The following is a 12,872-nucleotide window of genomic DNA, read 5'->3' on the forward strand; positions in this document are numbered from 1 at the left end:
CAAAAATAAAACACCAATTGTCTTCATTACTCTTTAATTTATGATCAACCATAAACTACTTAAATAAAACTTAGCATATTTTACATATCACATTTGTTTTTGACTCTAAAACGCATAATACAAGGTATAGAAGTTTAAAGCCTTAACGATAATATTCTACTTCTTCTTGTTGCCGCCAGCGCCAGACAGGATCATCGCGATGCGCATGAAGATATTCAGGATATCCAAATATACCGATATTGCTCTGTAAATTAATTGTTATAAATTATAATAAACAGGTGCAAAATAAAGTGGGGCCTAATTTTATTTACGTTACTATAAAAGCACAGTTATTAACGGATTAGAATGCCGTACTATGTACCGATGGTAAATTAAAAAAAACTAATTAAGTATATATTATAAAAATATTTCTTTTAAACTATCTGAACTTTGATTGAATTGGGGTTTTATAGTTTCCGACAATATTGGTGTAAAATTAATAATAAAATTCATAAAAAATCGTATTTTACCGAATGTAACAAAAACTTTCATATTTTTAGTGTGATAAAAATTAATTATCATCGGGCCTATTGTCTCAATCGTAATGAAATAATCAATGCAATAAAAAATATATTCAGTACAGAGATAATAAAAAAAATACTTACGAGTTGATCGGGTCATATGGCTGGAATCCATACATTGGGTGCATTTCAGCTCGCTTAATGATCGCCTGAGTGTCATACAACAAGAAACCTCCAAAAACGATTAAACCACCATAGAGACTAAGAGAGTACAGACCTGAAAATAAAATGTTTTTCATTGTTAACAGATAGATAATACCTACATAAAAAAAAAACAGAAAAATTAAAAGTATTACAATGCTTCATAGTAAGAATTATATATACAATTTTTTTTTTTCCACAATAGTATCTGAATAAATGTTATTAAAATGCTTAAACTTTTAATAAAAGTCAACATTATTTACCAAGGCACCTAATTATAAATACCTATATCTCATAAACTACTGAACCAAATTTGATCAAACTTGGGCCCTTGGACGCATCTCAGCGAAAGTCACATTAATTTAAGAGAAATGTGTGGAGAAACATACATACACTAAAGATATAAATCATACTTAAATATCAAATTCTAACAATATAAACTTTTTTAAGTTGAACAAAAATAAAATACCTGCTCCAAGCGCAGTGGTGGGTGGCAAGAACATGCTCGCGAGGGAGGCTGCGAATACTGCCCCAAGGCCCATGGCCAGTGGGGCTCTCATGTTCAAGAATTCCCCAGAGGGAGCGCACACCGCAATCGTACTCAAACCGCCCACTACACCGGCTGTGTACCTGAAGTCAAGATTTATATTAATACTAGTGGACCCGACAGACGTCCTGCATGATATTTCAAGCAATTAGTAAAGCAAAGTATGAAAGTACCGACTGCAGCGCCATCTGGCGGGCTGATTTGTGAATCTAAACCATTCCCAGATCCCCTTGAACACACACAAAACATTTCATCAAAATCGGTCCAGTCGTTTGAGAGAAGTTCAGTGACATACACACTCACAGAAGAATTATATATATAAAGACTAGCTGACCTGGCAAACGTCGTTTTGCCATGTATATCATTTATAATAAAAAATAGGGGTTGATTGTAGAGGGGTGAACATTAGAGATTGTTGCTGTATGTTAATGCTGTATCATAAAAAAAAATAATCTAAATATTAAAAAAAAAATTAGGGGTTTTTTCATCCCCTTAAATGTTAAGGGACTACCCTTAACATTTAAGGGGATGAAAAATAGATGTTGTCCGATTCTCAGACATACCCAATATGCACACAAAATTTCATGAGAATTGGTCAAGCCGTTTCGGAGAAGTTTAACTACAAACACCGCGACACGAGAATTTTATATATTAGATAACAAAATAGTAGTTTCAGTGTTCGTAAATATATTCCAATATAATCGCAATGTATTCCAAGAGATAAATATATATAAGGAAAATAAGAATAAAATTTCGATTCAAATATAATTAACTAATGAAAACTGACCGCAATTGTTTTCATTAGTTTTTTAGTTAATATCTCCGTAGCATTATGAACAATCTATATATATATATATATATATCTTCTGTGCGTGTGTTTGTAATAAAACTCCTCCTACTCCTAAACAAGTAGCCTGTGTTAATGCATTTTTTGTGTGTGTTCAAGTAGATTCGAGAATGGTTGAGATGAGAGATACAATTAGATTTTTTTTTGTTTAATTTAAAAAATTTAATAAAAGATTCATAAATACATACCAAGCTGCTCGCATCAACACTGGTCCACCAAGGAAGCACATTGGAGCAATTACTGCACCCATAATTCCTGTATGGACCATCCAGGCAATTTGTTTACCACCAAATCCTGGCTTATACTCCATTCCACGCACCACCATGCCAGACCCAATCATCAATGCCATTGTTGCAATGATTGACTGCAAATAAAAGTAATTTACAACCATTTTAATTGAGTTAACAGTGCTGGAGACATGATGAATTCCAAGGTTATTAAAATTCTGTTTAACAACAAACTCACACACATACGAAAATACCTAAGGACTAAGTTTTTTATTATCCCTAATTAGACCTTTAACCAAAATATAAAAGTTTAATTAATGAAAAAATCTTTTTATTATAGTATATATCTATCAATGGAGCCTACCATCCAGCCATTACGTGCAACGAGATTTAATAGAGCAGGTGTTCTGAAAACTGTTATAGCACTACCAGCTGTCAAAAGGATTGATCCAGCAATGTATCCATATGTGGCCTTGATTCTGTCCTTTACATATTGAGGCCAGAGACTGAAAAAAAACATTATCCTGTTATTTAAAAAACATAACACACATTTTACAGCACTTTCTACCGCACATCACTATGTTACCCTTCTCCTATGGGACTATCCCATTAAATAAGTTTTTCAACCTTTCCTTAATACAATACAATGTGTGGTTTGTGGTATGGACAATTTGTTTATGTACTTTTAGTAGCAAAATCTTAAAATAAGATTGAGACAAGGTTTACAGCAAACTATCATTTATATATGTAAATTGCAATGTTATTGACATACAATACAAGTCAATAACTCAACTTATAATCCAATCATAATGCTACAAAACTTAATTATTAACAGAAATGGGGCAGATGCAAATTTTGTATATTAAAATGTGTTTGTTATGTGTTAGGATAAATAATCAAATGATCTTGATTTACATGGCATTTAATAATATCAAGAAAATGATGTTGAAAAAGATTATCTTATCTGTTTAGCAAATATTTGTTTACATTTTTATACACTTTATACTTACTGTGCTTCTTGTAGAGTTCCAGGTTTGACACCAGCGCCATAATAACAGAGAGCTACAAGACCAGCTGCGGATGCTCCAGCTAAAGCTCCTTTTCCCAAACTGAAAGCTAAATTCAGACACACATAAACATCATATGTTTTTAAAGCTTTTCTTTAATGATATGTACAATTGTAATCAATATATTGATATGTATGACGTATGGGCTGCACAGCTTTAACATACTAATTAAAATGAGACTCAAAATTCAATTATATAATTTGGTTTACATGACTGACTGAAGCAATGTTTAAGAACTACCACATTCGTTTTATTAACACTAACCATTAGGCCCAGCTGGTGCCATCAACCTTTCCCACATAGTAGGTTGAGTGCGTGTGGCAAGACGAGATCTCGGCTCTCGAGCATAGTTCCTAACAATATAATTCCTTGGAACAAACTTTTGTGGTACAGGGGATTTTAAAGTTTGGGTAACCGTAAAAGTAGAGCGAGACACGCACAATCGTGACAACATGATGCAACCTGAAAAGGATTCATGAAATTATTTTGCTTAAAGTAAAACTCTCGATATGTTTTGAAGGTGGCCTTTATCAATTTGATTCTTGGTCCTAAAAAACTTGTGTTATATAAACAATTTAACTTACCGGTGGTCAAAAGTTGCCTATTACACTTATGACTGACGGAAATTTTAACGCACTACAGTGTGACGCAATTAAAAAAGAATTAGGGATGTTAGTAGCAGTCACAATTAATTTAAAAACTGGATTTCGTAAACAATAATTTTTTGCAGTCTGGATTTATTACTATTCGTGTGTGCTGCTATTTTATTTCGTTTGATAATTGTTTGCTATTTTCTAGAAGGTCTTCGAAATGTCAATTGCAAAATTGACTGTTGACAATAATTGTCAAGAATGTTGACAATTGAAGTAATTGAGGATATATCAAAAATAAAACATTAATGACAAATTACAACACTCTTGACTCTACTATCAATGTCAAAACCACATGGTTATCACTTATCATTGTAATTACTAGTTCCTACTTGGGATTGTGTGTAAAGTAATATGAATTAAATGCTATTTACGAAATAGTTACGTTTTATATTAAACTTGTTATCAAATCCAGTGTCAGACTTAAGATATTCTTAATTTAAATTAATATGAAGAAAAGTAAAAAAGTTGAGATGCCGACAAATGAATCAGGTTATGTGCTTCCCATACTTACTTATTTCTACTAATATTTAAAAATGCAGTCCAATGCTAACTAAATGCAATTACATTTTTAATTTGTAGATGTTGATTCCGAAGAAGAGCTGAACCCAGAAAAACATAAAGAATCTCTGGATAAATTAAAGAAAACAGACCCAGACTTTTACAACTTTCTTGAAGAAAATGACGAAAATCTCCTAAACTTTGACGTAGAGTCGGGCGATGATGATTCAGAGAAAGGCGATGAGGATGATGACGAAAAAGTGCATTTACCTGGACCTCTTACTGGGGACAGTGATGAAAGTGATTTTGAGGTATTTCCCAACTTTTCTGCATTTTTATCTACTATATAAAAATAAGTCGGGTTTTCCTTCCTGACGCTATAACTCCAGAACGCACGAACCGATTTCCACGGTTTTGTATTTGTTGGAAAGGTCTTGGGCTCCGTGAGGTTTATAGCAAAGAAAATTCAGGAAAAAATTCAACAGAAAAGCGGGATCACCAAACGAAATGTTACATAAAACGAAGCCATCTGGTGGCGAAACAGAGTTCGCCAAGTTTGCTAGTTAGATATATATTTCAATAAACCAAGTAGTGGGCTAATCACATATTGTCTTAACATCGTGGTGATTGGATTTTATCTTCTACATTTCATCCTCTTAATTGTGTTTCAGGATGAAACTACTAAATCTGCGCGAGGTAAAGTTACACTTAAAATGGTTGCACAATGGCAAAATAAACTACAAACTGAAGGCAAAGTAAAAAGAACTACAATTGTGACTGTAATTAAAGTGTTTAATGCAGCAATGTTACGAGCAACCAGTGTAGATGGTACCTCAACTGGAGAGTTTAAAGTTGAAGGTTGTATATTTTTTCCTTTCATATTTATGCAAATATTTACAATATTTTTTTTGTTTAGTGATCAACGTATTAACTACTGAACGGATTATGCAATAAAAATCATAAAGTGAACTTTAATTCAATTTTACTTACTTACTCTAGCCTTATATCTGATGAGCGCCTCAAAAAAAACTATTTGAGAAAACGATGAAGAATTTGAGACTTCTAGTTATATAAGCAAAGTATCAGCGATAATGTATGCAATAATTTTTTTATTTTATTTTAGGTTCATCTGTCTTCAACGCTGTTATTCAAATGTGTGTGCTGTATTTACCTTCAGCCCTAAAAAGCTATTTAGGGATGGAACAGTCTGGAAAAGATCCTCAGAAATGCAAAAACTTTTCGAAACTGAAAGGGCCCTTAGTGGCATATCTTAAGGATTTACTCAAACTCCTCGGCGGAGTCAGCTCAGAGAACATATTGACAGTTATGTTAAAGCATCTGCATCAGATGTCAGTTTTTGTTGCCTGCTTTACACGGGTGTCAAAAATGGCTTTGAAGAAGCTTATATCGTTATGGTCAACTGGCGAAGAAACAGTCCGAGTGCTAGCATTTTTGAGTATACTTAGAATTACGAGGAACCAACAAACATCTTTACTGGATTTGGTTTTAAAAGCGATGTACATGACATATGTGAAGAATTCAAAATTTGTGAGTCCCTCGACATGGCCGGGAATCAATTTTATGAGGAGATCACTCGTGGAAATGTTTGCATTGGACCTGAATGTGTCCTACCAATATGTTTTCCTTTACATCAGGCAATTGGCAATCCATTTGAGAAACGCTATAGTGGTACAGAAAGTGGAGAATCGACAAGCTGTTTATAATTGGCAGTTCATTAATTCACTACATTTGTGGGCTGATTTAATAGGAGCTACGTCAAATAAGCCTCAACTGCAGTCATTATTGTACCCGTTGGTGATGGTTATAACAAATACCATTAAATTGGTACCCACTCATCAGTACTATCCATTGAGGTTCCACTGTGCTGAGATTCTGATCAATGTGTCTAAAGACACTAATACTTTCATTCCTATTCTACCCTATCTAGCAGAGGTAAGAGTATTAATTCATATAAAAATAACAAATTTAATTAGTACTTTTATTAATATTATTTTTTATTATCTATCACAGTTACAAATTATTGTCTGTTTATGGAAAATTTACTGAATCTTACATGCCTTTCAAAAGAAGATCTCCCAAAACTCAAACCCAGGACCCAGGTTTAAACATAACTAAACCAAGAACTTGGTTTTTCTTACAATATTATTTTGGTATTATTTTTTTGGGAAAAAGTATATTTTTCCCAAAATAATTAAGATATTAGATGTATATTACGTTTGTTAATATCCAGTGCTTTTAAATTACTTCTTTCCTAGAATTTGAATCAACATCATTGTCGCAAATGCCTTAAAAACACTGTACTGCCAACTATAACTACATTATATTTTACTATTTAACTGACATAAAAAAATATATTAGTTTGACATGTATGTGATATTATTGGAATTGGATAATATTTGGGTGTGATGACTAACCACTATAGTGCTAAGTGTATGTATGTCCACCAACTTCTTAGAAAATAAATGTCATATTAGATTCAAATGTTCAATTTTTTATTTATTTTATTTATTATTTATTAATGAAACTTTCCATTTGTTTAAATAAGGTATACCAATATATGAACTCTGTTCAGTATATAATATATTGTATGTAGGCCTAAGTCATTTTTGACAAGTAATTAAAGAATTTTGTTAAATTATTATCATTTAATCGAAATTGTTTGCAGGTGTTAACCTCGTATGACTTTAACAAAAAACACAAAAAGGTGTCAATGAAGCCACTGGACTTTTCTTGCGTTCTCCGTTTGGCAAAGTCTCAGTTAGCAGAGAATGGTTTCAAGGATTCAGCGATTGATAGAGTGTATGGTCTTCTGTTGGAATATACGGCCAACCAGTCGCACAGTATTGCCTTTCCGGATATCACTTTATTGGCTATATTACAGGTATAATTATGCTACACACACACAAATACACACCCGCACCAAACACGCATTCTCTAAAAAAAAAAATTTGTTAACAGACTAAATTATAATATTATCTGTTATTAATTGTTTAGTAATCAGTAAAATTTAATTAAATATATAATACTAATATTATACCTGTATAGGTAATTCTTACTTTCTAGAAAAATACATATGTTAAATAGATAACCTCTAAAACACACAAAATATGTAAACTTTACATATTTTGTGTATAAATCCATGCAATTGAGCTGTCGACGTATTATTTGTATACGTCGACTTTAGCAAGTTCTAATAAGGGTACGATCTAAGGGCATATAAACATAAAAAATCACACCCATTTTCCAAAGGGAAATACTCCAATTGGAGCATTTTTATTATTTTTGTTGGAATAAGCAGGGCCTATGTGCAAACTTTAAATATCATGAAAAACTTTTAAACATTACAAACGTTTCCTTTATTTAGATATCGTATTTCATTATATAAAATGTGTTGCATTTATTCCAGATAAAACAATTCCTCAAGTCATGTTCTGTTGCAAATTATACAAAGAAAATAAGACAGTTATTAGAAAAAATAGAAGAGAACTCCAAATTTATCGAGCGGGAACGAGCCAAAATTAGCTTTGCATTAAGTGAAGGAAAAATGGTTGCCGCCTGGGAAGCAAGCATTAAAGCGAAGGGGACACCCCTTCTCGCATTCTACGAAAACTGGAGCAAAATCAACAAAATACAGAAAAGGAAGAGAGTGACTAAGAATGATGAAATTGCAGGAGAGATGCCTATGATCAAGAGGCCAAAAATACCCGATTCGGAGGAAAAACCGGAACCGAAAGGTCCGCTTGTTCTCTTCCCCTCGGATAGTGAAGATGAAAACCTTGAGATAGAGGAAGAAACGTCAAAACCTAAAAATGTAAAGAAAAAGGTTAAAAAACCGAAAAAGGCAAAGGATGTGCCGGTTAACGTACAAGATAAAGGGGATGTTGTACAAGATCTAAGTGTTAATGACTGGTAATAAATCAGTATTCACTGAATGCGCTTTTTTTTATTCCAACAGCTCCTTTTGCAAACTAATCAGTAGAGTGTATTTAGAGAGGACTATATGAGATCGCAACAGTGCTAAATTAGCTTTTTTATTGTTGACAACACTGTTACGTCATTATATATATGGAACAAATCAACGTATATAATTTTGTGAATAAATAAAAATAGACGTAGTAAATAAAATTAATATTAGTTTCGCATATAAGCCACGCCGTTTATCTTTCCGCACGTACTACGCAGCTTGTTATCTATGTTGTGAACATAGTGGTTCTACTCTTGCACAGTAATATAGCATTGTTAACTTCTAATTAGTTGACTGTTTTGTTTTCCTTTCTTTAATTAAAACGTTAAATTTGTTTGCCTACCCATATATGTATGTACTTTTTGTTACCACTCAATATGACTTTGCTGTGGAATGGAAGCCTGGTTATCCATATCACAGGTTCTTGCCTAGTTTGGAAACCAGTCTCCCAATGCCTTCTAAACTGTTATCTTATTGTTTGTTGTAAATGTTATATGGGAGAAAATAAAAATTATTCTATTGATTTGGCAAAGTTGGGTCCTAGACAAAAAAGTATTATGCAGATCGTCCAATCGGCTTTGCGTAAAAATGTTAGTTCCCTCGGCATCTTTTACCGAATTCATCATGGTAAGTGCTCTGTAGAATTGTTCGGTCTATTCCCACACACATTCCTACGCAGGTATGCCTGCGCAGGTAGAGCTCTCCGGTAGACCGTAGTTTGTATGGCCGGCATTATGTAGGTAGGTAATCTGTGCAGGTATGCCTGCGCAGGTCAACCGAACAATGGTAGCGTGTATGGGGACGTTCCGGTGTATCGGAGCGGTCTTCAGTTCTCTTTGTGATGGCATCGAATGTGGACGATGACACGCTGGCGTTGCTAGGTCTTGCTTTAATTTTGAAGAAAAATGATCCGAAAAACAAGGGAAGAAAGTGGTGTAAGCATTGGTTATTGTAAAGGAAAACATATAGTCATGTTAATTTATTAAATGAATTGAAATTTGAACCAGAAGATTTTAAAAACTATCTTCGAATGGACGAGAAAACATACCTTAAATTACTTGGAATGGTTACTCCTACAATAAATGTAGATACATTGCCGATTACTATCTTAACAACCTGCGCAGGCGACTGGAGTACACGCACACACGCACAGGTACACCGTACGGTGTTACTCGAAAGAATCGATTTTCGATCTTGCGCCGGTCGCCTGCGCAGGTTCAAAAACCTGCACAGGTCTATTCCCACACACATTCCGGTCTACCTGCGCAGGCATACCTGCACAGGTGGACCTCTCCGGTAGACCGTAGTGTGTATGGCCTACATTAGGGGCCTTCAAGAATATAGCGTAACACTATATTCAACGTGACCCGCCTACTCGTTTGCCTCCTGCATTCTGGGGTTATCAATTTATCATTGCCTCACTTAATGTCATTAAGTTACTTCTACTTATGATGCAAATTGTGTATAAGATGAGGTGCCCCTACATATTGTGTGTACAGTGAGTTGAAACTTAACTTAGCATACAAGGTACACAAATACTTGCCGTTTACTTACGTCAAAATTATACCAATTGATTTTTATCTGTCGTGTGTAAAATGAGATTGAATAACGTATAAATGATTGTGACGGAATATAATGGAGAGTGACGCGATTAAAAACTCTGCCTTCTATTACTAATAATTCCGTGATACTCGAGTTAATAAAATACATTTGCAATAAAAAATATTTAATAATATTATCAAATCACGGGACTCCTTGAAGGAAGAATGTCCACTGCACCTTCGGATCGGCCGGTTCATACGTCTCTATGGTCAGACAACCGGTTGGGTATTCGCCAGAGACAATATGTTCATTCAAATATACGGGAAACTTTATATCCTGAAATGCGTGTATTAGAAAAAAATATGAGCACAGAATATATTAAAACAATATTGTCTTTGGTCTGGTGGAGTCAATCTAAATGTAATAAGTAAGGGGCCTCATAGCCTAGCGGTCTTATTAAGTGGCAGCTAGGTGAGGGGGTACCGGGTTCGATTCCCGGTTCGAGGGCAAGTTTTAATTTAATTTAAATTTGTTCTCGGCCTCTGGCAGGGTTGTGCGGTACCGGGCGAGTGCCTAAACCGTACATGGAGGACACGGTCGAATTTCTAAAGACAAGCACGAAATATAAAAAATCCTATACTTGACGCTGGCTAATGCACAAATCGTGCCAGAGCCATTAAAAAAAATGTAATAAGTAGTTTAACAGTTCTAATGATTTAAATGTATCAGTGAATACTTAATTTATACATGTACTAGCCGTTTCGCGCCCGCTTTGCTGGACGAATTAAAATAAATTTTATGTTTCATTATTTTATTTATTTTTTCATATTTTTATTATTCTTCTTTTTAACTTCCCGCTAAGAAAATTGAAATATTTCGAAAATCGAGTTTTTAACAGATGTTGACGTTTAGAGGTTCTAGGAAGCCTCCGCGAATGTTTCCGCGGTGAAGTCCGTATGGATAAATTTTCATAAAAGTAAAACAGCAATAAAAAAATGAAGGAACGTTGGAATTTAATAAATAAATAGCCATAATCCATCTAGGAAAAATTTCGCATCGAATGGTGGTAGTTTCATGTCGATACGGTCATTCATGTCGGTCAGTGGTTTAGGCGTGATTGAGCCTCAAACGAAGACCATTTTCATTATATATTATAGAAGATAGAAGATATATATATAGATAGATAGAAGATATCAAAACTGTCTAATAAAATTTAGCACCAAATCCGTCCCTGAATGGCTTAGATTAACTTTTTGACACAATAGATGGCGCAATAAAATAAAATGTTTTTTTTATTCTTACCTTTTTAGACTTTATAGGTTCATACAATGTTTTAACATAAAAGTCTTCTCTATCGACATTTATTTTGAACATCCGATGGTCTTGAAATACATTCTTGAATGAGATCATCGCGAATCCGCCAGCCTTTATCTCAAACGGGCCTTGAGGCTTAGGGGTAGTGGCGGTTCCTTTTATCTTAAACCTATTGTATTATATAAGAGAATTAATGTATCGGACTTAACTTTGAATATTAAATGTGCATGTTTTAATTTATATTGAAATACAGGTGCCCCACAAGTTAACGGCAAGCCGATATCAGGTGATCCAGAAAGAAATACAAGTGGTCCAGAAATTTAATAAAAAAATATTTTAAAAATGCTTTTATCTACGGTATTACCGCATTAGATTGTATTTTTAAAGCAACGAAGTGTGAAATAAATATAATGTTGCCTTGTTTCAAGAGGACAAGAGCGTTTCATGAAAAAAGTCAGAAGTACAAAATTATATTTCATTAGTACGTATATGGACGTATATTTATGTAACAAAGTGTATTAAATGAATAAAATAATGTCACTTAGGGTCTGTTTCACAATGTACGGATAAGTTCTACATAAGTTCCAAATTAGCTATTTATTACTTATTGGTAGGATAAACACAATTGTTGCGTTTCACGACTGTCGGATAACGCTTTTCGTCACATAAAGGCCATCATAAGTTATGAGTCCGATGAATGTCAAATAGCACAATTTATCTTCCAAATAATTTATGTGTTACATAGCTATTCGGTACTTTATCCATACATTGTGAAACAGACCCTTAGACTTTTAAAGTGATTTGTTAGACTAACACGAATTCCCCAGCGACGGCAGAATTGAAAGACACTTTACAATGTTGAACGCCCATCTCCGTCGGTTCGAAGATAGCTTTGAACTTTCCCTTCTCAAACGCAGACAATGTATACTCTCGCTCCAGCAATATTGATGGATGGGACACCTATACTTATACAAATTAATTACTACAGTATATATTTCTGTCTGTTTCCCATCAAACACGTTAGCCATTGAAATATCCGTCGAAAAAAAAAACTTTTTCTTCAGAAAATTTAACCGAAATTCCTTGAATTTAAATACTTGCGTGAACGAAATGTTACATAAGTCCATGAGTCATCTAGCTAGTAACTAATGGGTCTGTGACTAAGTTGTTAGCGAATTGTAAAGGTGGGTTCAATTCCCGGTGAAACAATATAATTCATTTTCAGCTGTATCGGATTGACAACTGATCTATAAATGAAACGCCGAAATAAATCTGCGCACCTATTAATGGGTAAAGGGACTTAATAAAGCAATGATTGCTATTGATGGAAAATTTTCTCCAAAAAAGGTCAGTATTCTAAAAGATATCCAAGTCTCAATCTCCACTTAAGCTCTGTCAAATATGTTAGAGTTAAAATAGAAAAAAATATTCGACTGCTCTAGAAAGAAGATTTAAGTTTGAGTGACGACCGTAAATTTAAGTAGAGACGTA

At 33.9% G+C, this 12,872-nt stretch overlaps 3 protein-coding genes across 3 annotated transcripts in view; 1 reads left to right on the forward strand and 2 right to left on the reverse strand.

Annotated features, from left to right (window-relative positions):
- Window positions 1–17: 17 nt before the first annotated feature.
- On the reverse strand, window positions 18–4,206 carry LOC125056374 (growth hormone-inducible transmembrane protein-like). Its single transcript, XM_047659413.1, has 8 exons — window positions 3,974–4,206; window positions 3,654–3,851; window positions 3,333–3,438; window positions 2,687–2,828; window positions 2,284–2,459; window positions 1,171–1,331; window positions 645–777; window positions 18–244 (listed from the first exon to the last, which is right to left on the reverse strand). Exons 2-8 carry the CDS (start codon window positions 3,841–3,843, stop codon window positions 157–159), a joined length of 996 nt encoding a protein of 331 aa, XP_047515369.1. The 5' UTR covers window positions 3,844–3,851; window positions 3,974–4,206; the 3' UTR covers window positions 18–156.
- A 124-nt stretch (window positions 4,207–4,330) lies between these two features.
- LOC125056373 (nucleolar complex protein 2 homolog) lies at window positions 4,331–8,493 on the forward strand. The gene is made up of 6 exons (XM_047659412.1): window positions 4,331–4,531; window positions 4,622–4,851; window positions 5,212–5,398; window positions 5,664–6,493; window positions 7,227–7,442; window positions 7,968–8,493. Exons 1-6 carry the CDS (start codon window positions 4,489–4,491, stop codon window positions 8,472–8,474), a joined length of 2,013 nt encoding a protein of 670 aa, XP_047515368.1. The 5' UTR covers window positions 4,331–4,488; the 3' UTR covers window positions 8,475–8,493.
- A 1,741-nt stretch (window positions 8,494–10,234) lies between these two features.
- Window positions 10,235–12,872, reverse strand: part of LOC125056868 (hydrocephalus-inducing protein-like) — a 56,865-nt gene continuing 54,227 nt past the window's right edge. Inside the window, exons 63-65 of the mRNA XM_047660186.1 lie at window positions 12,196–12,341; window positions 11,370–11,550; window positions 10,235–10,403 (exon numbers count right to left, since the gene is read on the reverse strand). Of these exons, the coding sequence (XP_047516142.1) occupies window positions 10,269–10,403; window positions 11,370–11,550; window positions 12,196–12,341 (462 nt within the window). The 3' untranslated portion in view covers window positions 10,235–10,268. The remainder of the gene's footprint in view (window positions 10,404–11,369; window positions 11,551–12,195; window positions 12,342–12,872) is intronic.

The sequence above is a fragment of the Pieris napi genome, chromosome 15, assembly GCF_905475465.1.
Source record: "Pieris napi chromosome 15, ilPieNapi1.2, whole genome shotgun sequence".
NCBI classification, from domain to species: domain Eukaryota; kingdom Metazoa; phylum Arthropoda; class Insecta; order Lepidoptera; family Pieridae; genus Pieris; species Pieris napi.

Excerpts from the sequence above, each read along its gene's own strand:
- LOC125056374 (XM_047659413.1), bottom strand. The coding sequence starts at position 3,843 with ATGTTGTCACGATTGTGCGTGTCTCGCTCTACTTTTACGGTTACCCAA. Across the intron at positions 2,460-2,686 it reads TTGCACGTAATGGCTGGATG|TCAATCATTGCAACAATGGC; the intron begins GTAGGCTCCATT and ends TTTTATTTGCAG. Across the intron at positions 1,332-2,283 it reads GTGTTGATGCGAGCAGCTTG|GTACACAGCCGGTGTAGTGG; the intron begins GTATGTATTTAT and ends TCTTGACTTCAG.
- LOC125056373 (XM_047659412.1), top strand. The coding sequence starts at position 4,489 with ATGAAGAAAAGTAAAAAAGTTGAGATGCCGACAAATGAATCAG. Across the intron at positions 4,532-4,621 it reads GATGCCGACAAATGAATCAG|ATGTTGATTCCGAAGAAGAG; the intron begins GTTATGTGCTTC and ends TTTAATTTGTAG. Across the intron at positions 5,399-5,663 it reads TGGAGAGTTTAAAGTTGAAG|GTTCATCTGTCTTCAACGCT; the intron begins GTTGTATATTTT and ends ATTTTATTTTAG.